At 43.0% G+C, this 24,842-nt stretch overlaps 2 protein-coding genes across 3 annotated transcripts in view; both read left to right on the top strand.

Annotated features, from left to right (window-relative positions):
• The window catches only part of ME1 (malic enzyme 1), a 387,310-nt gene that overhangs the window by 103,351 nt on the left and 259,117 nt on the right, over window positions 1-24,842 (top strand). The gene's annotated exons all lie outside the window — the stretch shown is intronic.
• Window positions 8,582-10,218, top strand: LOC135982260 (uncharacterized). The gene is made up of 2 exons (XM_065588091.1): window positions 8,582-9,122; window positions 9,716-10,218. Exons 1-2 carry the CDS (start codon window positions 8,582-8,584, stop codon window positions 10,216-10,218), a joined length of 1,044 nt encoding a protein of 347 aa, XP_065444163.1.

The following is a 24,842-nucleotide window of genomic DNA, read 5'->3' as shown; positions in this document are numbered from 1 at the left end:
ATACCAACTTTAACATATGTCCGTGAAACATGGGTGCTAGGGAAGGCTGAAGAGCGGTGGACTGTCATTTTCAATTCTCATTGTCAGCTACTCCATATTAAGTGCCAAGACAAGATCAGCAATGAGGACACTTGTAGCAGAACACAGCACCCACCACCATCAGTCTGTTTTGGTTTAGGCAGCAGATATAAATTATTAAGATGGAATTAATTACCAAGTGTGTTTCCCAAGAAATTTCACTGCTCCATCAGGGAGCATGAGGTTATCAAATGCCTTGGTGGTGCAATAAGATTGCCAGTGATGCACCGAGACTGAACACCCAGCCAGGCTGTCTTAAGGACCTAGCAAGATATCGATCCATGTAGCACTTGATCTGCAAGGAACCCCCATTGGGATTTGCCATGATGATGATTTATTGTGTTGAAGTAATTAAATGTCCTATGATTGTAGAGGTATTAATGGGACACTCTACCTTGAATGATCCCTTAGAATATGTGCTGATTACTTATTGCTAAACAATTTGTTCCACCTTACATTTAGAGGTGATGTTTGGAGTACCTTTTCCTCACCTGAAGAAGAGCTCTGAGTGGCTCAAAAGCTTGTCTCTCTCACCAACAGAAGTTGGTCTCATAAAAGAAATTACCTCACCCACCTTGTCTCGCTAACATATTTGAAGACTGTTGTCAGTCCCCACTCAGTTTTCTTTTCTCAAAACTAAACATGCTAAGTTTTTTTAAATCTTTCCTCATAGGTGAGGTTTTCTAAACCTTTTATAATTTTTGTTGGTCTAATCTGGACTGTCTCTCATTTGTCCACATCTTTCCTAAAGTGTGGTGCCCAGTACTCCAGCTGAGGCCTCACCAGTGTCGAGTAGAGTGGGATAATTACCTCCTATGGTCTTACTTAAAATTAATATACCCCAGAATTTGCATCATCTGCAAATTTTATAAGCATATCCTCCACTCTGTTATCCGAATCATTCATGAAAATATTGAATAGTGCCAGAGCCGAGAGTGAACCCTGCGGGACCTGACTAGATTACCCTCCCAGTTTGATAGCGAACCATTAATAACTACTGTTTGAGTACGGTCTTTAAATCAGTTGTCCTCTAAACTGCATTTTTCTAGTTTGCTTATGAGAATATCGTGGATTGTGTCAAAAGCCTTACTAAAATCAAGATATATCACATCTACTGCTTCTTCCACCACGACTAACCATATAATATAATGTTAATCAAGAAAAAGAACAGAGGGACTTACAGGCCCCAGGTCAACTTGGCTTTTAACTTTATCAGCTCAAGAATTAAAGCCTATAGGGGTGCCAAGGGTTGACCTCATGCTGCTAGCCTGAGTTAAAAGTTGAGTTACCTTGCCTTCATTGCTGATTTAACCTGAGTTAGTTAGCACAGGTTAGTTAACCCAAGTTAAGAACGAACCTTTCTTTGCTGTATAAACATACCCTTAGACATACTGCCATGCGTAATACAGAAGATAGCATAGTCATTGTGTATAAAAGACTCCCTAATTATAAAATGACTTTTTGTAAAACACCATTAAATCATCTACTAAATATCAGTATTAGTCTGGGTCACAACATTTTAATATAGCTGTGTTCTAGTGCTCAACCCCTCCAGGACATAAACATTGTTTCTGTAAAAAATCATGGCCCACTGAAAGACTGCTGCTTATGATGGCTGCCTGACCTGTTTTGTATTAATTTGCTACATGTTTTTGTACCTTCTGAAATGAATTACTTTTTACTGGTGATTTTGGAATAAATTGTTCATAAAGGTTTTTCATAGCCCATCCAAATGTGTGTTACCATTGGGGTAAGAGGAAGGACCACGAAGTACAGTACTTCATCTATAGTCACTAGTCTCTCAAAGTGGATACTGTTTATTGCCATATGTTTTGGGGACTGGGATGAATACTGAAGCCAACCTAAACTGATTTTGGAAAATAAGTGGATAGTGGTTAGATTCTTTGGCTATAAAGTGGGGGAGCTTTTGGGAGAACAAAGGAAACCTGTTCTTTTCTTGATACCCATCCTGGCAGATGAATATTTCCTTGGTCATAAGACATACATATTCTTCTGGCACACTGAAAGATAAACATGCTGGTAGGAGATGGCAGAGACAAATAACGTTCCAGCTTGCTTAACCATATTGTTTACCATACTATGGTATCTGCAATACCATAATGTCCAGCTACATTTAGAATAGTCATTAGTTGTGGTATTTCAGTTATGACAGTGTGGCACCAGTAAATGTTTTTTTCAGTTGACCCAGCATGTCTATATGTGTGTACACAGCAGTATTCTGCATAGAAAATGTATATTTATAGTGCAATTATAGATATATGCACTTTTAAAAGTTTCAGCTTGTTTCACCTCACTTTGAAGGACATATTGATATGAATACATCCATTGATAATGGATAGGGCATCTATTATGTGATACTGTAATAAGTCAGTGGCTCACGATTGGCTTGTAACTCAAGTTCAGCAGTGTAAACTGTATACTCAATTTACAAGGCACTCTCTCTCTCTCGACTCTGTGTGTGGCCTGCCATACAGAGTTCCTTCAGCCACTGACATTCAGTTTCTTGATTGTCAATAAAGTAATGATTAAAAAAAACCAAACCCTTCTCTGGTTACAACCTACCCCAGTTCTCCATAAAAATCACGTGAACTCCCTCTGCCTCTCCCCATGAAACTAATCTTGTTTCATGAAACAACAGGGTCATCTCACAAAAGAAAATAACTATCTCCCTACAGACTAAAGTCCTGCCAGATTTGAGTAGAGATTAGAGTGTTAAACTAGAAAAGCATTCATAGGTACCTGTCAAACAAGGTATCCTTTTTATTTTACAGGACAAGTAGAAGTTTTTCAAACGGTCTTACATTATTTTCTATCCCATGATAATAACTAAAGAAAATCACATTAAAACAAACAATGCTGAGGCACGAATTAACTGCATTGCAGTATATATTATATAAGTATTGTATTGCCCACTTTGTTTATGATATCCCCAGCAAAGAACCATATATGGTTTGATGATTTGTCACAGTGTAACTAAGATTAGGATGTTTCAGCCTTATTAGTAGCCTCAATTCATAATTCTTAGGCATTGGTCCCTGTAATGGTCTCTCTGTCCTGGACCATCCCCTTGTAGTATGACCCGGTGTTTCCATGACTCTTTCTTGTGACTTCAGTGGTCTGGAATAGTAATAACTTGGCCCTCCAGCCAGGGCACATTATAGTTCCACCCCAAATAATGGCTGACAAAATAGAATAAACATCACAACATTCTCTATCTTTCATGGGCTCCTCTTCAGCCTCACTTTTCTTCCAAAGCAGTAGCTTTTGGGGCTGCTCCATTGCGTCCCTCAGCAAAACTCAAAAAGCCCAGATGAAAATACAAATTTAACACATTCCGCTTGCACCAGGCTTAAGCTTTTAGTCTATCTTAGATTTTCCCGAGTGGTTCACTCTCTGCAGAGCTCTGAACCACAAAGGCTGCCTCCCTGGATTCTTGCCCCCGTTTTAAAGCCCATCATAGGCGCTAACTCCACTCCTATTGCGTTCCCATGGTTCTCCCTCTGTTTGGCTTCTGCCATGCACTTCCCACAGAGAGGGTACTCCAAGCGATCTCTCGCCTAGATCTTGTCTCCTCAACTGCACTAAACTCCTTCCTTTTAATTCCTCCCTGAGTTTGATAAACCCTCCAGGTGTAATCAGGTGGGGCTGTTAGAGTTCTCAGGCTCTAGTGAACCCCTTCTTGGCCATCAAAGTCTCATATTGTCGTCTTATTCACCCAAGTTAGAAGTAGGCATTTGCAATTGTTTTGCTGGGAGAAAAAAACAAGTTAGTAGTTGTGTGCTACATGAATGAAACAAACATGTAGCACAACGATGAGGAAAAAGCATTAAAAATGTACAGTAGTAAAAATAAGGTTTAATTTGCAGAAAGGATAGAATGCAAAATAAGAGGTAATGTTTCTGTTCCATCCAGTACAATGTGTAGTACTGGTCATCTTATTACAGTAAAGTTGTTGTTGGTTAGTATGTAGGAGAACAAAGGTTATTACTTGTACAACTTCTGCATTGTAATTTTAATATTAAATCAAGTCACTGTCCCAAGGAACTGATATGGTACCAAGTTTCAAGATTCTAATTTTCCATGAAACCTTAAGGGAGTTGGATTTTTTTCATAAAGACATTCTAGGAAACCATTTGATGTTTCTTTTTAATTTGTGAAAGGATTGATACATTTCATAAAGATTTTTTTACATTGGTGTGTACAAGCCCATAAAATATATATATATATATATATAGATAGAGAGAGAGAGAATAAGCGATATTATGGAGGCATCATATTAACGCTATACTTATGTGTGCTTGGATTGAGATTTACATTTACATAAGATTAACTTGTTAAATATAAACCGTGTATCCTCCCCAAATGTACAGCTCATTAAGGGTAGGATTATTTTTTGATTTTTTTTTAAATTAGTCTGTTAAACAGTTTACAATTCTTTGTTGTTGTTGTTGTTGTAAATCCTAATTTTCTTTAGAGCTCTCTAAAAAAATAAATTCCCGATTTTTGAAATTTGACAATTGACTTCTAAACTAGCAAGATCTAAGGCATGGGCTACTGCTAAAATGTATCCATGTATGTGGGATTTTTTTTTTTTTTTACTTTTTAAATACTGTTAGATATAGCTATTCCTATCCATGTCATATAAATATCTTTCATGTTTTTTTAAACAAGGAAATTTGCACACAAAAAGCATCATTAATTTAGAATTAAAGGTTATGTTTCCATATAAATGTCAGTCCTTTGATGCGTACATTAAGGATGAAAACTGAAAGTGTGAGTATGTTAGAGTGGTGTTACTTTGGTGGTATCATTGAATAGCATGATGGTAAAGGGCTAATGCTTGGAGTTCAGGATTGTGTTGGAGTGAATGTTCATTTAATGTACCATTCTTGGAGTGATTGTCCACATGTATTCCACTTTGGTACATATTTAGCTGAGACTTTTTGAACAGGAGTGCCCATTGGGGCTGCACATGTACCCTATGCTCTCCTCATATAGAAGCCATTCCATTTTCTTGCTCATCTTTGTTGCATTTCTCCCATTCTTTTCCAGTTCTACTATTCAGTTCCACTATATCCATTTTGAGATGGGGCGACCAGAACTGTGCGCAGTATTCAAGGTGTGGGTGCACCAGGGATTTATATAGTGGCATTAGATGTTTTCTGTTTTATTTTCTATCCCTTTCCTAATACTTCCTAACAGTAAACTCTAATGAATTTAGTGTGCAGGAGGAAATCTGGGTTAAATAGAAAATTTATTCAGAACCTGTATTTTTGCAAAGTATAATAAGGTATAAGTAAATATATGGTATAAATTTACTGAGGAAGGCTAACAGAATATAAATGACCACTTACACTTTATTCTGAAGAGGAATATAATAAGTAGTCAAGATTGTGGTAAATAATCAATTGGATTATAGTAAACCAAGAAAAGATAAGCATGAGGGTCTGGTTGTGCTGTATATCATATTTCACATTCATTTGTATTGAAATGGCTACAAGGCTGTGTTTTATTATGGTAAATTCAGCTTTAATAACATATGAAAAGATACACATATTTTGAGCTTGAGTCTATGCAGCAACGCACACAAGTAGTTTCCCTGCTCAAGTGAGGCCCTTATATACACACATGGCCTTTAGTGGGACTCTGGTGAGTTAAGGTCTGCTTGTCCAGCAGAGTTTTCAGATTCGGGGTCATATTTAATAGGGAGTTTAAGGGCACTGTCAAACCCTGAGATAGGTAGTTAGATAGCCTTAGAGGATAGGTCAAATCTCTTTCTTAATTAATTCTATCTCTGCTATTGATGTTTTTCAGTAATTAGGTTTTTAAGTGGCATCTAATTGACAACAAATGGTAACTCACAAAGCAGTCTTTGTGCAATATAGAATGGAGACAATCACCTGACCATAAGAAATATTTAATCTCAAGGAAACTATCTGGAAAGTAACTATGGACCATTGGTTTGAAAGCTGACATTTGTTTGTAAAATTTTGAGTTAAGGGTTCTAACTTTTATTATTATGGTTACTCTGAAGATTTAACATGCAAACAAATATAATGCGTTCATTCAGCTATATGTCCAAGTAGTGGTTACTAGTTGATGATGCTGGTACCCATAACAGATTCTGAAACATACTGTTTTGCTATGAGGATAATCCAGAATCTGTTGTGGGTACTGGTGGCATCAACTAGTAACCACTACTGGGACATAAAGTTGAATGAATGCGAACAAATGTCAGCATCTGGAAAGTAACTGAGGACCATGGGTTTGAAAGCTATGTCCAGGTACTTAAAATAAGATATGAATACAGTTAAGAAGTCTGTACTAGGAATGTAATGGAATTATGATTTTAGTTGCAATGTTCAGCATATCCTCTTTCAGAAGCATTATCTCAGAATTTGAATTGGGAAAATATTTTGGGTGAATTTTTTTTATAGTCTTAAAAGAAAGTCCTAACATCAAAAATAGCTTATTTGAACAAAAGCATGTATATTACACATGACTACTTCTTAGCAACCAGCAGAAGTTATCTTTTGCTATAAATGAATTTAAAAAAACCCTAATAAAATAACAGTTCATTCTGCTGCTTTATTCATCCAGCAAGTATAAAAGTGGTAAGGTTCAGTGGAAATTCCCATTAAGAATCCAAAAATAACTTTACTGCACAGTGTGTGGAACACCCAGGTGTTTCGGATTTATGTGTAAGCTCAACATGCGGAGAATGGAGAAAAACTGTCAAGTATCGTTCTAGTTAAGACTTTAGAAACTGTTTAAATGTTGGGTAACTGTTTCTGTGTTTCCATCTCTAAAAGGAAAAGCAATTTTAAACAGAAGTACAAAATCAAATACCGGTAGGTATTAAACAGTGTCAAATTCCTGTTCATCAAATTGCTTCTGAAATTCCTCACTGTCGGAGTCATGTGCCATCACATTGACGAAACCATTAAAAAAAAAAAAAGCAGTTAGTTGAGGTCACATGTCTTGAAGCATGTCCCGAATCTCATTAAAAAGGAAGGTATGTCAGTCTTACCTTTCTGTTCCTTTTTCTTCTGCATGTTGTTTTGTATAGAACCAAATCTTCCATAATTTCAAGAGGTTACTTATCATCAGAAGATTTTACCTAAAAAGTTATCTTTTCATGTGAACTAATAGGCCTTGGTACTGGCATTTTCCTCATGTTTTGGTCCTTGCAGGGAAAACATTCCTTCCCAACTTGGATGTCAAGCATTCTCTCAACTTCTGTATTAACAAAGACCCACAGGTCTGAGGGAGAGTCCATTTCAAAATTGATAGTTTAATGAATTGTGAACTTGTCTATTTCAGATCTTAATGTTTATTTTTCTAGTGCTATGGCAGCATACCAAACATGTTTTGTTAAAGTTTCTGGGCTTGATTTTTGAAAATATCCATTTTGGGGACATACGTACATACTTTGTTTATTTCAGAATCAAAGTACCTTAGTATGGATAAAGGTGCCTAGGTACAGAAGTTTGGAAGTTGGTCCCTTAATTCTAATATTTGCAAGGAAGCAATCTACATTTAGCTTCTGAGGAGAAGTCAGATTTTTACATTGCAAGTCTGCTTTCATTAACATATTCATTGTTCACTAAAAAGAGGAGAGTGTTGAATTCAAGATGGTTTTACAGTTCCCAAGAAAACTATAGCAGGCCAGAAAGCAGTGATTATCTTGCGTTAACAGAATTAATAGAATCTTGAAGTTGAAGGCAGACATTGCAGTTCATCTGCCTGCCAATACAAGATTGTTCCCTGCAGTGTGTGTGTGTTTGTGCGTACGTTCACGCAAGGGTGCAGATACATTTCTTGAGTGGGTGTAGCCAGCTGTAATAGGGCTTTCACCACATTACTTTGGAGACTATTCAACACCCTAATAAGATTTGCATGATTTTTTTCAGCATAAATTTTCCATTTCTTAATTTATTGGATGTCTTCCTGATACACATCCCTTCAGAGACTAAAGTCTTGTCTACATGAACTCTTAGTTCATGGCAAGCTGGGGTGTGAATTGACCCACACTAGCCTTCTGCGAACTAACTTGGCTGTGTGGACCCTGCTGAGAGGCATTAACTCTTAAACTAAGGCCTGGTCTACACTACGGGTTTAGGTCGACTTTAGCAGCGTTAAACCGAATTAAGCCTGGACACGTCCACACAACGAAGCCCTTTCTTTCGACTTAAAGGGTCCTTTAAACCGGTTTCTTTACACCACCTCTGACGAGGGGATTAGCGATAAAACCGGTCTTTGCGGGTCGGAATTGGGGTAGTGTGGACGGAATTCGACGTTATTGGCCTCCGGGAGCTATCCCACAGTGCTTCATTGTGACCGCTCTGGACAGCACTCTCCACTCAGATGCACTGACCAGGTAGACAGGAAAAGACCCGCGAAGGTTTGAATTTCATTTCCTGTTTGCCCAGCGTGGAGAGCACAGGTGACCCCGCAGAGCTCATCAGCACAGGTAACCGTGATGGAGTCCTCCCAGGATCGCAAAAGAGCTCCAGCATGGACCGAACGGGAGGTACGAGATCTGCTCGCCATATGGGGAGATGAAGCAGTGATAGCTGAACTCCGTAGCAGTAAAAGAAATGGAAAAGTATTAGAAAAGATCTCCAAGGCCATGAAGGACCGAGGCCATAACAGGGACACACAGCAGTGCCGCGTGAAAATTAAGGAGCTACGGCAAGCTTACCACAAAGCCAGAGAAGCAAACGGAAGGTCCGGGGCAGAGCCGCAAACTTGCCGCTACTACGCGGAGCTGCATGCGATCCTAGGGGGTGCAGCCACCACTACCCCAACCGTGTGCTATGACTCTCTCACTGGAGAAACACACAGGGAAGACGGTTCGGGGAACGAGGAAGATGACAATGGAGGTACTGTAGGTAGCTCACAGCAGCAAGGAAGCGGAGAAACCGGTTTCCCCAACAGCCAGGATATGTTTGTGACCCTGGACCTGGAACCAGTAACCCCCGAACTCACCCAAGACCCTCAGGGCACACAGGAGACCTCTGGTGAGTGTAACTTTGTAACTATTTGTAAACATTACAAAAAAAAAGCAAGCGTGTTTAATGATTACTTTGCCCTGGCAATCGCGGCCAGTACATCTACTGGAAAAGTCTGTTAACGTGTATGGGGATGGAGCGGAAATCCTCCAGGGACATCTCCAGAAAGCTCTCCTGGTTGAAATGGGGTGATTTTATTAAGGGGACATTCAGAGGTGCCCGTTCCTGCTCTTCTGACCAGAAATGTTCCCCGCTGTTAACCACGCGGTGGGGGGGAGGGGTGAAGTGATCATCCCAGAGAATCGTGTGTGTGTGTGGGGGGGGTTTACTTGTGTTTGTGCCGCATGTTAACCGGGAAACCGCAGCCCCCTCCTTTTACATTGAAACCCCATTTTAAATGGACAACCCAATTCATCCTTGATATGGGAAATGCGCTGCTGTTTGCAACCTTTCCCGCATGTTAAGAAGGTTAAAAAAGCCAAAACACTGTGGCCTACGATGGCTGCCTGCAAGCTGAAATATGCGACCTTGTAATGAAAGAGTGTACCCATTGTTCTCTAAAATGTGTCTTTTTTAACCACCTCTCCCTTCTCCTCCGCCAGCTGCAAATGTTTCTCCTTTGCAGAGGCTCGTGAACATTAGAAAGAGAAAACGTAGGACGAGGGACGAGATGTTCACGGAGCTGCAGATGTCCGCCCAGGCTGATAGAGCACAGCAGAATGCGTGGAGGCAGTCAATGTCGGAGATGAGAAAAGCCCAATATGAACGAGAGGAGAGGTGGCGGGCTGAATCGCGGGAAGAACAGAGCAAGTGGCGGGCTGAAGACGATAGGTGGCGTCAGCTTGCAGACAGACGGCAAGAGGCAATGCTCCGTCTGCTGGAGCATCAAACTGATATGCTCGAGCGTATGGTTGAGTTGCAGGAAAGGCAGCAGGAGCAGAGACCGCCGCTACAGCCCCTGTGTAACCAACAGCCCTCCTCCCCAAGTTCCATAGCCTCCTCACCAAGACGCCCAAGAACACGGTGGGGGGGCCTCCGTCCACCCAGTCACTCCACCCCAGATGATCGCCCAAGCATCAGAAGGCTGGCCTTCAATAAGACTTAAAGTTTTAAAATGCAGTGTGTCCTTTTCCATCCCTCCTCCCCCACCCATCCCAGGCTACCTTGGCAATTATCCCCCTACCTCTGTAAGGAACTAATAAAGAATGCATGAATGTTAAAAAAAATGACTTTATTGCCTCTGCAAGCGGGAGGGGAGGGTGGGGTGGGGTGGTTGGTTTACAGGGAAGTAGAGTGAACCGGGTCGGGGGGGAGGGTTTGGAGGGTTCATCAAGGAGAAACAAACAGAAGTTTCACACAGTAGCCTGGCCAGTCACAAAACTCGTTTTCAAAGCTTCTCTGATGCGCACCGCGCCCTGCTGTGCTCCTCTAACCGCCCTGGTGTCTGGCTGCGCGTAATCAGCGGCCAGGCGAGTTGCCTCAACCTCCCACCCCGCCATAAAGGTCTCCCCCTTACTCTCACAGATATTGTGGAGCGCACAGCAAGTAGCAATAACAATGGGGATATTCTTTTCGCTGAGGTCTGAGCGAGTCAGTAAGCTGCGCCAGCGCGCTTTTAAACGTCCAAATGCACATTCCACCACCATTCGGCACTTGCTCAGCCTGTAGTTGAACAGGTCCTGACTCCTGTCCAGGCTGCCTGTGTACGGCTTCATGAGCCATGGCATTAAGGGGTAGGCTGGGTCCCCAAGGATCACGATAGGCATTTCAACATCCCCAATGGTCACTTTCTGGTCCGGGAAGAAAGTCCCTTCCTCCAGCTTTCGAAACAGAGCAGAGTTCCTGAAGACGCGAGCATCATGTACCTTTCCCGGCCATCCCACGTTGATGTTGGTGAAACGTCCCTTGTGATCCACCAGGGCTTGCAGCAGCATTGAAAAGTACCCCTTGCGGTTTACGTAGTCGGTGGCTTGGTGCTCCGGTGACAAGATAGGGATATGGGTTCCGTCTATGGCCCCGCCACAGTTTGGGAATCCCATTTCAGCAAAACCATCCACTATTGACTGCACGTTGCCCAGAGTCACTACCCTTGCTATCACCAGGTCTTTCATTGCCCTGGCAAATTGGATCACAGCAGCCCCCACCGTAGATTTGCCCACTCCAAATTGATTCCCGACTGACCGGTAGCTGTCTGGCGTTGCAAGCTTCCACAGGGCTATCGCCACTCGCTTCTCAACTGTGAGGGCTGCTCTCATCTTAGTATCCTGGCGTTTCAGGGCAGGGGAAAGCAAGTCACAAAGTTCCATGAAAGTGCCCTTACGCATGCGAAAGTTTCGCAGCCACTGGGAATCGTCCCATACCTGCAGCACGATGCGGTCCCACCAGTCTGTGCTTGTTTCCCGGGCCCAGAATCGGCGTTCCACGGCATCAACCTGCCCCAGTGACACCATGATTTCCACATTGCTGGGGCCTGTGCCTTGTGAGAGGTCTATGTCCATGTCAATTTCCTCATCACTCTCGTCGCCGCGCTGCAATCGCCTCCTCGCCTGGTCCGGGTTTCGCCTTGGCATGTCCTGGCTCTGCATATACTCCAGGACAATGCGCGTGGTGTTCATAGTGCTCATAATTGCCGCGGTGATCTGAGCGGGCTCCATGATCCCAGTGCTAGCTATGGCGCCTGGTCAGAAAAAAGGCGCGAAAGTAGTATCTGATGGACCAGGAGAAGGAGGGAGGGCGGGAGGGAGGGAGGGCCGAGTGACGACATGGCGTACAGGTACAGGAACAGGGAGAAACACAAACAACTGTCACACAGAATGGTCCCCCCAAAGATTAAACTGAAAACCCTGGGCTTAGCAGGCCATTGATTTCACGGAGGAAGGGGAAGCAAATGAATACAGAACAAATCTATTTTTTACATCTTAAGCTGGCAGCCGACGGTGCAGCATGAGTGATAGCCTCTCCAGTATGACGATGACGGATACCAATCATAAAATACCATCATCTGCCAAAAGGCAAGGGGCTGCTGCTGTGTAGCAATGCAGCCCCACGTCTGCCAGCCCCACGTCCGCCAGCACCCAGCATCGCCCTCTGCCTCTTCTGGGTGCTTAGCAGACAATACTGGGCAATTGGCAGAAAATAGTATATTACGACTGGTAGCCATCATCATCGAAACAGTAGCATGTCTGCCCAGGTGGCCATGATTGACAGCCACACCAATACGATGACGACGGGTACCAGTCATAATATACCATCGCCTGGCAAGGGGCTGGTGCAATGCAGCCCTACGGCTGCCAGCCCCATGGCTATCACTCATGCTACACTGTCTACCGCCAAAAGGCAGTTAGCAGCTGCTGCTGTGTAGCAATGCAGTCCCACGTCTGCCAGCACCCAGAGGACATATGGTGACGGTGAGCTCAGCTGAGCTGAGCGGGCTCCATGCTTGCCGTGGTATGTTGTCTGCACAGGTAACCCAGGTAAAAAGGCGCGAATCTATTGTCTGCGTTGCTGTGACGAGGGGGGAGGGGCCTGACGACATGTACCCAGAACCGCCCGCGACACTGTTTTGCATCATCCGGGCATTGGAATCTCAACCCAGAATTCAAAGAAAAGGCGCGAACCGCTTCTCGGCTCTCTGAGCTGTGGCGCAAACGTAGTATCTGACGGACTAGGGGAAGGAGGGAGGGCGGGCTGAGTGACGACATGGCGTACAGGCACAGGGAATTAAAATCAAGAACGGTGGCTGTGCATCAGGGAGAAACACAAACAACTGTCACACAGAATGTTCCCCCCAAAGATTAAACTGAAAACCCTGGGCTTAGCAGGCCGTTGATTTGACGGAGGGAGGGGGAAGCAAATGAATACAGAGCAAATCTATTTTTTACATCTTAAGACGACGGTGCAGCGTGACTGATAGCCCTCGGCATCTTTTTGGGTGCTTGGCAGCAAATACGGGGCGGCGTATGACGATGGTCTTCAGGCCTATTGCACAATCGGCTGCTCGGGGAAGACTCTGCTAACGTGCGATGACCCGACTTGTAATAGGACGGCTAATAGTCGTAATACACCATTTACTGCCAAAAGGCAAGCCCCACGGCTGCCAGCACCCAGATCGCCGATGAAGGCTACCAGTCTACTGCACCGTCTACCGCCAAAAGGCAGTTAGCAGCTGCTGCTGTGTAGCAATGCAGTCCCACGTCTGCCGGCACCCAGAGGACATATGGTGACGGTGAGCTCAGCTGAGCGGGCTCCATGTTGTCTGCACAGGTAACCCAGGTAACCCAGGTAAAGAGGCGCGAATCTATTGTCTGCCGTTGCTGTGACGGGGGAGGGAGGGGCCTGACGACATGTACCCAGAACCGCCCGCGACACTGTTTTGCATCATCCGGGCATTGGGATCTCAACCCAGAATTCAAAGGGGCGGCGGAGACTGCGGGAACTGTGGGATAGCTGTGGGATAGCTACCCATAGTGCAATGCTCCGGAAGTCGACGCTAGCCTTGTACTGTGGACGCGGTCCGCCGACTAGAGCACATAGAGCATTTTATTGTGTGGACACACACAATCGGCTGTATTCAACCGATTTCAATAAAACCGGCTTCTATAAATTCGAACTAATTTCGTAGTGTAGACGTACCCTAAGTGTTTGTGTAGACAAGCTCTGAGGATAGTTTCTCAGATTATCAAAGGACAGAAATTTTTTAAATTGGCTCAGTTGGATCATCAAGGCCAAGAAAGTCTTTTTTGATCCCTTGTGGCCCTCCATGAACTCTTGTTTTAACGTACAGATAAGCATTATTTTTCTCATTAAAGACCAGACTCTTGAAGTTTTGGGTCCATTTGACTCTTAATCAAGATGGCATACCTCCTTCCCACTTTGAATAGCCTCTTCCTCTCTTCAGAAAGGATTGAATCATGTAGTATTTTCAGTTATGAGTGACTGTCTATTTTCAGGAATAATTTTTTTTCTTATAGTAAAAATATGACCTTTTATTATTTGTATCTGATTGTGGGCATGTGCACTGCTGTCTCAGTGAGGCACCTGAGCATCTATTTCATGCCTAAGCCCAGTGCAAGCCTCAAACCGGGCAAAGGTAGGTGTTCCTTTGCTTAGCTTTCCTGTGGGCCAAATCCTGTGGATGCACACCTGGCTCCATACAAAATAGCTGGGGGAGAGGGTGCCTCTCTTATAACATTTAGCCCAGTGATAAGGGAACTTACCCATGATGAAGGGGGGAGTTCAATTCCCCCTTCTGTGTGATGAGAATGGATTTGAACAGGGTCCCCTGTCTTTTAGGTGAGTGACTTAACCATTGGAATATAGAATGTTCTGATGTAGGTTTCTCTGAATCTCCCTTGTTGAAGCCATTCCGCTTTGTATTAAATAATTATTAATTGGGCCAGAGAAAGAGTGAGAATGACTCTATCCTGGCTCAAACTCAAGGTTCGTCCTGTCTCTGACAGTGATTAGTACCAGATCCTTTAGCAGAAGGTGTAAGAAATCTACAGTAGGAAGATGTGGGATAATCTGCTCCATATAGGTTTTATCCTGATCTCTAATAGTTAGAAATTGGTGTAAGCCCATCAGCACAAGGTTTAACATTCCATTCCAAAATTTGTTAATATTTGTTTGTTAATAATGACGACTCTGGATATTCTTAATATTCATTTCTATATTCAGGCCTTCTCTGAATTTTGTTAAATTCCTGGTTTCAGCAACTTCCTGCGGCAACAAGCTCCTCAGTTTGTTCACATATGTGAAAAAATACTTCCTTTTATTGGTTTTGAATTTTACACTTTTAAATGTTATTGAATATCCCCTTGTTCTTGTGTTATCGGAAAGGTAGAGGGGAAGTTCCCAATCTACCTCCTTTATGCCATTCGTTATTTTTTTAATATAAGAGATTTTCCAGGCCTTTGATCATTTTCATTGCTCTTTTCTGATCCCCTTTAGTTCTGAAATATCCTTTTTGAGATGAGGTGATCAGTGCTACCTACAGTATTCCAAATGAAGCCATACCATTTATTTATGTTAAATCATTATAATCTTTATCCCATTCCTTCTGCATCTAACATCTGGTTAGCTATTTTGACCAACATATCTAAAATATTTTCTTATTTCTTTGGGAATATGCTTGCCTTAGTGCTGCACCAGCTTTTCTCTGCTGCACATTTGCTCTATTCAGCAACACCCAGACCTCTTGGTTACATACTGAGTAACCTTTCCTCCCAGCTAGTAAAATTCCTTTGTCAATTTTTTAGCACTATCTAGTAAGGTTTTGTTTCTGCATTTCTTAAAGGTATAATGTAGTCTTTCTTACCCATAAAATGTCAATTCTTCTCTTTTTTTTAATATCAAATCAATCCCATTAGAAATATACCCAAAAGAGGTTGTATTTGAATCAGGTAACCACTGTGCTACTGCAATCACTTAAGTATTCTGCCATCTTCATGTACTACTACATTTGGAGAATGCATAAGTAAACTACATGGGGTAAGAAATATAGTACTATGATGGCTTTAAAATGAAGGGAACCGCAAAGCTCTATAGTAGGACTTGTATTCTTTAATGATAGGGGGAGCTGGCAGTGAACTATAGATTTAGGTCCTAATACTCTCCATTATAAATGATTCTATTAAACTTTTTTTAGAAGCAAGCTGTTGAAATTTGTCAGAGACAAAGCTCTGGGGCTAAAGATATGTCTTTCATTTGTCCTAGGAAATTGCATTCAGGCTTGGCTGAGTTATAATCTTTTTTAAATTACCTTTTCCCTTCTCTCACTTTCGTTATTCAAGAAAATTTTGGCAGCATGCAGAAATAATTGAACATGAACATACTAAAGAGCCCAGCCTTCACCCTTCCAAAGCAGCAACAGTGTCGCATGCTGTACTGGGAACACCTGGGAGCTGCTGGAGCAGCTGTAATAGTAGAGGGAGAAATCTGGGTTGGGTTCTTCCATCTGGACCACTATCCCCCTGACATATGGCTCTACTGTCCCATCATCTCTCCTTACAGTCTTTGCCTGCTGACAGTTAATATCCTGTAGCTCCAGTGGTAGAAGTGTGTGCTGCTGCGCTGAAAATACACGGTTTGTATCCTGATGATGGTACATAATTGGGGGCCTAGGGGTTGTTACAGTTGTACTTAATTTTGTTTTTACCTCTTTCTTTTAAAACAAAATATAGGAAATAACATAAAAAGAATCCTATATTAAAAGATATTCTTTAAATTGCAAAGACAAGAACTCAAAAATTAGGAAATGCTGGATTTAACGTTGCCTGTGTAACCTTAATTCTGTACTTTATGTATATGCGTCATGATAAAGTTTTATTCTGTGCACTGGATGGACACACAAGTTTGCATGAGCAACCTTTAATCTGGCATTTTGTAATTTTTGAGGGCTTGACTTTGGCAACCTAAATAACTTTCATTTAACCTACTCTATTTGTGTGCAATATATTAATAGTTGATCTGAAAAAGGTAAATAGAGAGGTGGCAAAATTTGCAGATGACATAAAGTTATTTAGTTTAATCGCAACTAAAAATACTGAGGAACTAAAGAGGGACTTAAGAAAGCTTAAATGAATTGGGAGCATTACGGTAAATGAAAGTCATTGTTGACAAATACAAGGCACTACACATAGTCTGAACTACTGAGCAATTAATGGCTTCTAAAATCACTATAGCCACTGGAGGAAAAAACTTGTGAACAGCTTAGTGAAAAACTTTGCTGAATGTGAAGCAATGGTCAAAAAAGCAAACTTTATGTCAGGATGTATAAATAAGGCTGCGAGTCTGTCATGGAGGTCACAGAAGTCACGGTTTCTGTGACTTTCCATGACCTCCGTGACTTCTGCAGCGGCTGGTGCCGGCTCAGGCAGCCCCTGGGCCAGCAGCAGCAGTTTGGGTGTGTGGGAGGGGGTTAGGGGTAGGGGCTGTGGGGGCTCTTACCTGAGGGTGGGGGGCTCCCACTGGCATGGCTTGCAGCTCCTAGGCGGTGGAGGGGGAGGGGGGCTGCCCGCACCCACAGGACCCGCCCCCGTAACTTCCATTGGCTGTGGTTCCTGGCCAGCGGGAGCTGCAGCAGCCAGCGCTTGTGCCCCTCCACCGTCTAGGAGCTGCAGGCATATGGAGCCGGGTAGGGAGCCCAGTGGCGGATTAATAATTTTGCTGCCCCTAGGTCAGGAAATAATTGCCGCCCTGGCCCCGCCCCGACTCTGCCTTTTTCCAACCCCCTCCCCAAAGTTCCCACCCCAACTCCGCCCCCTCCCTTCCCCTATTGGATCCCTTCCCCAAATCCCCGCCCCCGGCCCCACCTCTTCCCCCAGTGCGCGGCGTTCCCCCTCCTCCCTCTCCCTCCCTGCCCCGCGAAACAGCTGTTTCACAGCGCAAGCGCTGGGAGGGGAGAGAAACAGGAGGCGGTGGTGGAGAGCAGGCGGAGTTGAGCTGGAGCAGGGGAGGCGGGGCGCGGAGGGGAGCTTCCGCCCCTGCAAATTTGCCGGCCTAGGCCTTGTCGGCCTAGGCAATAATATGGCACTGAGGGAGCCCCTGCCAATGGTCCCTCCTCCCCCCATCCCGCAGCACCAGCAGGGGTCCTGGGCCGCTTCCCCCAGCACCTGCGGTGACCCCGGACCCCTCCCTGTCCCCCCCCGAGCACCCACAGCCCCCCCCCCAAGTTTTAGTCACAGGTATTTTTAGTAAAAGTCATGGACAGGTCACAGGCTTAAATACTTAAATTTTTGTTTACTGCCTGTGAGCTGTCCATGACTTTTACTAAAAATACCTGTGACTAAAACATAGCCTTATGTATAAATAACAGTATAGAAAATAAGACTGAAAATATTATTGTGTCATTATATAACTTTGTCACGCTTTCACTTGAAACAAAGTGTTCAGTTCTAGTCACCCTATTTCAAAAAGGCTTAAAGCAGAAATGGAAGGACTCCAGAGGTGGGTGCAAGAAATATTGGGAGACATGAAACTTCTGAATGAAAAGAAAACTATTTAGTTTAGAGTAGTGGTTCTCAAACTTATTTGATCATGCTCCACTTCTTTGTGTCTGTAGTAGTTTAGCTCCCCCCCACCTTTGGGCACTTGACCAGCAGCCACCATTCTCTGCTCAGCTCTGAAGGCAGAGTGGAGAGCAGCGACTGCTGGTCAGGCATCCAGCTCTGAAGGCAACTGTTACTTCTCTACTGCTGCTGGTGGCGGCGCTGCCTTCAGAGCTAGGCACCCAGGCAGCAGCTGCCACTCTCCAGCCACCCAGCTCTGAATGTGCACAGTAAGTTTTTTTTTTCCTAAAGCTTTTCATGCCTCCCCATACATTCTGCACCCCCTAGGAGGGGCACACCCTGAGTTTGAGAGCATCTGGTTTAGAGGTGTGGCATGATAGACACACAAAAATAATGAAAGATATAGAGAAGGTAAATAGGGCACTCATGTGCACCTTTTCTAATAATGCAAGAAGGAGGGAACCTCCAATGAAATGGAATGGCATCAGATTTAAACTAGATAAAAATAAATACTTCAGTTGCATAATTATCCTGTTGATACTCATTGCCTCAAGATTTTATAGAGACCAAGAGTTTAGTAGGATTAATAAAGAGTGTCATTTTTTATGGAATGAGAATATTGACAGTTATATTTAGAAGAGACTGAACAAGAAATTGGAGGTACAAGCCAACAATGAACTGATGGATGTTAGGATGGAAGTTTGCCTGTGAGCAGTTTATTCTGTGACTGTCCAATATGGGATTTCTTGCATCTTTCTCTATAGGATCTGATACTGACAGATACACTAGTCTGATATGATTCTATGATTTCATCTTGGCAGAAAGAGAGGTCTTTTATTGTCATGAAGTTTCTGAGGGAGTTTCCTGTTCATTTTCACACTCTGAAAGCTGTAGTTTTGATGACTCTTTGTTCTCTGACATGTGTAGAATAAATTGAAGGCTCTGTATTGCAGGGACCCCTACTTTATTATCAAGGGGACAAAGGCTAATTCTCTCTCTTATCTTATCACTTGAAATAGGAATTCTGTTCCGATCCTAAGAATACAGAGGAAAAGAAACCATTGTATTGACTTTGAGAGGCCCCTGAAGGTTTACCTCAAGCATACCTTAGAGCAGGGGTCGGCAACCTTTCAGAAGTGGTGTGCCAAGTCTTCATTTATTCACTCTAATTTAAGGTTTCGCGTGCTTGTAATTCATTTTAATGTTTTTAGAAGGTCTCTCTCTATAAGTCTATATTATATAACTAACCTATTGTATGTAAAGTAAATTAGCTTTTTAAAATGTTTAAGAAACTTCATTAAAAATTAAATTAAAATGCAGATCTTATCAGTTTAGTGTGATCCTTGCCCTTGCTTTTCCTTGCTGAATTTTCCAATGTCTGGCACATATTTGGATACTTTAAGCTGCACACAGGTTTTTGAATGATCAGTTGTTATCCGGCTCCGAGAGGGACAGAGGACAGATTTCATGTGTGAAAAGAGCTGTTCACACAGGTATGTGGATCCAAATGCTGAAAGCATTGCAAACGCAGTTTTCTTCAAACAGTTACATTTCACTGGCAGGTAGTTCCAGCAGGTTAGAATAGAGGCCCCATGATCTCTCTCAGTAGCTTCAAGTGCACTCCGCAGATCTCTAAACTTTGATGCCCACAATTCCTAGCTTTTTAACTGAATGAGCTTGCATTTCAAAATCTTCAACACCAATCCACTGAAATACAGACAAATCCAAGTCGCTTTCGTTGCAGTTTTCAGGTTTAATTAGAAAAGAAAGCAGTGGGCCAAATTGCTGGAAATGTTGAAATCTGTCAGAAAATTCTGATTCCAGTTCTTGCGTGTACATTCCAATCTCATCAACACTGACAGTGCAACGTGTCGATAGCTCTTATATTTTGGAAGTAGTGGAAAGTCGAAGTTCGAATATCCCGAGAAAAAACTGCTAGTTTTACAACAAATGCCTTCCAGGCTTCAAAAAGCTCCAGAACGGTTTGCCATGCATCCTGGAGATAGAGGTTGAGTTCGTTTAGCTGATCGGTGATGTCAGTTAGAAACATGAGCTTACACAGCCATTTGTCATCATCCAGTTCAGAGTAGTTTTGTCCTTTTTCCGACAAAGAGGCCTTGATTGCATCAAAACAGTTTACAAAGTGCACCAAAACCTTGCCACGGCTTAGCCACCGAATGTTGCTGTGAAGTGGAATGTAGTTATAAGCACTGTCCATCTCTTCTAGCAGTGCTTGAAACTGTCTGTGAGTCAAAGCAGATCGAGCAACAAGAAATTCACAATTTGCACCACTGTAGTCATCACATTATTAAGCTCTGAATTAGAAATTTTAGCACATGGGTTTTCTTGATGGATGATACAGTGAAATTTGACTGTCGGGCGGCCAATTTGATGTTCAAGTAACTTTACAAATCCCTTCTGTTTTCCGACCATGGCAGGAGCACTGTCGTCACACAAAATATTTTTCTGATGTCAACTCCTTGTTTTTCAAAATGGTTTACAAAACTTTCCACTATATCTTCCCCCTTTGTTGTGCCATGCAGGGGTTTGAGGCAACAAAGTTCCTCTTGGATTTCATTGGAAGCACAATATCTTGCAACAACTGCCAAACAGTGGAACGTTGTTTATATTCACGCTCTCATCAACTGCAACACTAAACACTGCTGTGTCTTTTAATGCAGTTGTTTGCCTTTTCTTAACGTTTTCTGCCATTTTGCTTATGTATCTCTCAACAGTTCTGGCAGAGACAGGCAGTTCTTTTATTCTAGATATGATCGTATCTTTATTTGGCAAATCATTGAACAAAACTTCCAAACTGCTGAGAAAAACATTTTATATATTCCCCATCTGTAAACGACTTTCCAATTTTTTGCAATGTACTGTGCAATCTTGTAACTTCCTTCTGTAGCTTAATTTTTACTTACACTTAAGCATTTAAAAACACTGCTTTGCTTCTCATATCCTGCTACTGCCTTTTTGATTGTCTTGTCTCCTTCGTCAAGAAAGGTTTTCTCGTGCTTCGTTTCAAAATGTCGTCGAACACTTGATGTGCGACAAACAACATTTTCACAACAGAAAGCACATACAGCACAGTCCTCCTTTTGAATAAATCCAAATGTGTCTGTCCAAGAAGGCTGAAATGAACGGACATCTAACTTTGCTTTCTTAGGAGCTGGCATTTTGTCAAATGTACCCCTCAACTCACAGTGGGAAAAAAAACGGCGACGGGGCCACGCACAACGTCAAACACAGTGCGCTGTTCCACATGGCCTGATATAAGCATCAAATCAGGACTTAAAAATATCCCAGTGGTGCTGGAACAATTTCTAAGGTACGGGTGCTGAGCTGCGCCCCCACTTGCCCCTGTCTGCACTCCTCACTGCCCCAGGCTTGGACCAGTGGGTCACAGCTGGGGGAGGCTGCAGAGTGCCGGGCCGGCAGCCAGTATCCTAGGCCGGCAGTGGGCTGAGCAGGGCCAGCGGCTGGGACCCCGGCTGGCAGGAGGCTGGTGGCCAGAACCCAAGACTGGCAGCAGAGTGCCACTGAAAATCAGCTCACATGCCGCCTTTGACATGCGTGCCATAGGTTGCTGACCCCTGCCTTAGAGTTAAGGAAATCTCACTACTTATTTGTTCCATTTAGGGCTCCATCTAAGCAAATAGTTTCTGTTTGGCTGATATAAAGTATTAGTATAGCCTACAGAGCCAGAAGAAGACCATCTCCATTTAGAATTGAAGCTTACCCCACTAAAGCAGTATTTCATTCCAAAAGTCAGATGTGTTGCCTCATACCTTTGTTCAACTTTACAGATTGAATATATCCATATCTACACTGATTCTGGTAAAAAGGGGTGTGTGTGTGTGTGGAGGGGGGGGTTCTGCCAGTCCTAGGCAATAGTATCTACCTTTGGGGACTTTTTATCCCAAGCTATATACACATTGCGTCACACATGCGGCCCAGGTGTGTTTGCTTCTGAAAATCCAGACATTTGTTTATTTTGGACAATTCTGCTCACAAGAGGAATCATGATTCTTATCTGAGTCAAAGAAGTATTTATAACACACAGGTTTCAGTATTTGTTGGGGTAGGAATTTAAAGTTGTCTTTTTATTATATAGTAGTAAGCTTGGAAGGAAAGTAAGATCTAGTTTATCACTGTTTATGACTGAGTTCTCAGTGTGCTGTGGCTGTGATTACAGCAAATGCAATCCTAGTATGTATCAGGTGAGTAGAAATAGGGAAGTATTAATGCCATTGTACCAGGCACTGGTAAGTAGAATTAGTTGGAAATGTCTTAGTTTAATCAGAAATTGCCGATTTGCTCAAGTGAAATGTATTGCCAGATCTACTGCAGATTCAATTTAACTTTTGCCAAAACACAGGCAGATTTCCATTGGTAACCTCCTGGCGTTCTAGGGCTGACAGCCCGGCAGCATAGAGTCTGCCAGGCTCTGGAGCCCTGCATGGAGCTTGCCAGGCCCAGAATGGCAGCTGAAACTGCGTCTCTTGGGGCTGTTAGTCTCCCTGCTCTGCTGCAAGGTGCCTACCAATCCATAGAGCACCCACTGGTTCTGGGGCTCTCAGGGCAGCTGAGCTCCCTGCCCAAGGGGGCTTTTCAGGGCTTTAAGGTTCTTTACCTACTTCCAAGTGGGCAGCCCGGGGAGCCAGCTGGCCTGTGAGTGTGGAAGCCGTGAGGGCCTCAGTCTGAGACACTTTACATGGCAGGGCTGCCCCATAAGTTTTTCAGCACTTCCAGACTCCCAGTTCCATAAAAGAGCCCTGGAGCAAGCTCCAAGAGTCTCAGTTTAGAGGGGAGACTACCAACCTGAGAGCCCTTGCTAATCCCCTGGCTTGAATTGCAGCTGTGAAACAGACAAGAATGTCATTTTCACATATTTCAGGAACACCGTATTTCAGTTTTTGCAAAAACAACATTTTCGAGGATCTCTGGTTCACTAAGAAATTTCTGTAAATTTGCTGTTGTTCCAAATTGGAACAAAAGCAAATTCAGAAATACCTCATCTTCTGGCTAACTGAAACCACTGAGTTTTGGACAGCTGTACTGGTAAAACCTCTTCTGGAATACTGGGTGCTATTCTGATTCATCCTTATTCAAGGAAGGTGGGTTCAAACTGGAACATGTGCCAAACAGGGCTACTAGGATGATGGAGGAATGGACACCTTATCTTACAAGCAGAGACTAAAAGAGCTTGGCTTGTTTCGCCTAGCAAAACGAAGGCTGAGAGGGGATAGAATTGTTCTTTATAAATACATTGGAGGGATAAACATCAGGGAGGTAGAAAAGCTATTTAACTTTAAAGGGCAATGTTGGTGTTGTGCTGTCTGGAGTGGCTCACTACTGTAAGTGCCAGCCTCAAGGCAGACTGTCAAAAAGCAGGGTGGAAATCCCAAACCGGCTGTATGCTCTATAATTAGATTTTACCAACCCAGTAACAAGTGTGAACTCCTAAAGCACTATAACAGTTTTACCATGGAGTCACAGACAGACCCCTTGGGCATTCCAGTCTATCCAACCAGGTAAGCTGGACTGTGTAGTAGATAGGTTTCAGAGTAGCAGCCATGTTATTCTGTATCCGCAAAAAGAACAGGAGTACTTGTGGCACCTTAGAGACTAACAAATTTATTAGATCATAAGCTTTCGTGGGCTACAGCCCACTTCTTTGGATGAAGTGGGCTGTAGCCCACAAAAGCTTATGCTCTAATAAATTTGTTAGTCGCTAAGGTGCCACAAGTACTCCTGTTCTTTTTATGTGGTAGATAGTCACTTTACACCAAAAATCACAAGAATATTCAGGTTACTCCTATTCTCAAAGAACAAGTCACTTACCCCAGGTCAAATGTATTTAGATCTCTAATTCAAGACAACTCCTGTAGCCAATCCTATAATAAAATAACTAAAAATTTATTAACTAAGAAAAGAAATAAGTTATTTATAAGGTTAAAATAGGAAATATAGACACAAATGAGTTACAGTCTTAGATATAAAAAGGTAATAGAAGCTTCTATAATAAGCAGTTCTATATGTCCTTTAGGGCTGACCCATGCAAAACAGCACTGAGATCTCTTTCTTATGTTTAGGAAGCTTTGCCCCTTAGTGTCCAGGCAGCATAAAGACCCTGGTTTCTCCTTGTCAAGGATTTTTATCCTCTCTCAATCCAGAATCTAAATTGATGGGATGAGTTCATGAAGGTTTCCCCTTCCTGGAGATAGTTAGGAATGCAATTAACAAGGTCTCTGTCCTTTGATGCTACACAGTGCCTTGTTTACCTTCAGTGGGCCATCTTGTGTGCAGGACGAGTACTTTACCATAATGCTTTTCTCATTTGGTGACTTACACAATTAGAGGTTTACAATCCAAACACTCAATATAACTTTATACCATGGGATGCAGATATTATAAGTAGGATTAATACATGCAGCATCCTACAAGCATTCCATAAAGTCTTAACATTAAACACATTCTTATAACACTAATATCTATTTTAAATATACTAACCCACCAGTAAACCAGACTGATTTCCAGCTATGCATTTATCACTGTTCAATGAGGCCCTGGGTCTTGGCATTAGCTGGTACTTGGTCTGCCAAGTGGGTTGTCACAAGAGCGCCTGGGTATAAGCAGCCCATGAAATTAGAAGAGGGTTCTAACCAGCGGAGGAGCAAGGTTCTGGAACAGCCTCCCAATAGGAATCGTGAGGGCA

Source organism: Chrysemys picta, chromosome 3 (genome assembly GCF_011386835.1).
Source record: "Chrysemys picta bellii isolate R12L10 chromosome 3, ASM1138683v2, whole genome shotgun sequence".
In the NCBI taxonomy this organism is placed as follows: domain Eukaryota; kingdom Metazoa; phylum Chordata; order Testudines; family Emydidae; genus Chrysemys; species Chrysemys picta.
This window is presented reverse-complemented; position numbering and strand designations above follow the sequence as displayed.

Bases quoted from the DNA above. Each gene is read 5' to 3' on its own strand.
- LOC135982260 (XM_065588091.1), top strand. From the start codon at position 8,582: ATGGAGTCCTCCCAGGATCGCAAAAGAGCTCCAGCATGGACCGAACGG. The intron at 9,123-9,715 runs GTGAGTGTAACT...CTCCTCCGCCAG, and splicing joins GGGCACACAGGAGACCTCTG to CTGCAAATGTTTCTCCTTTG.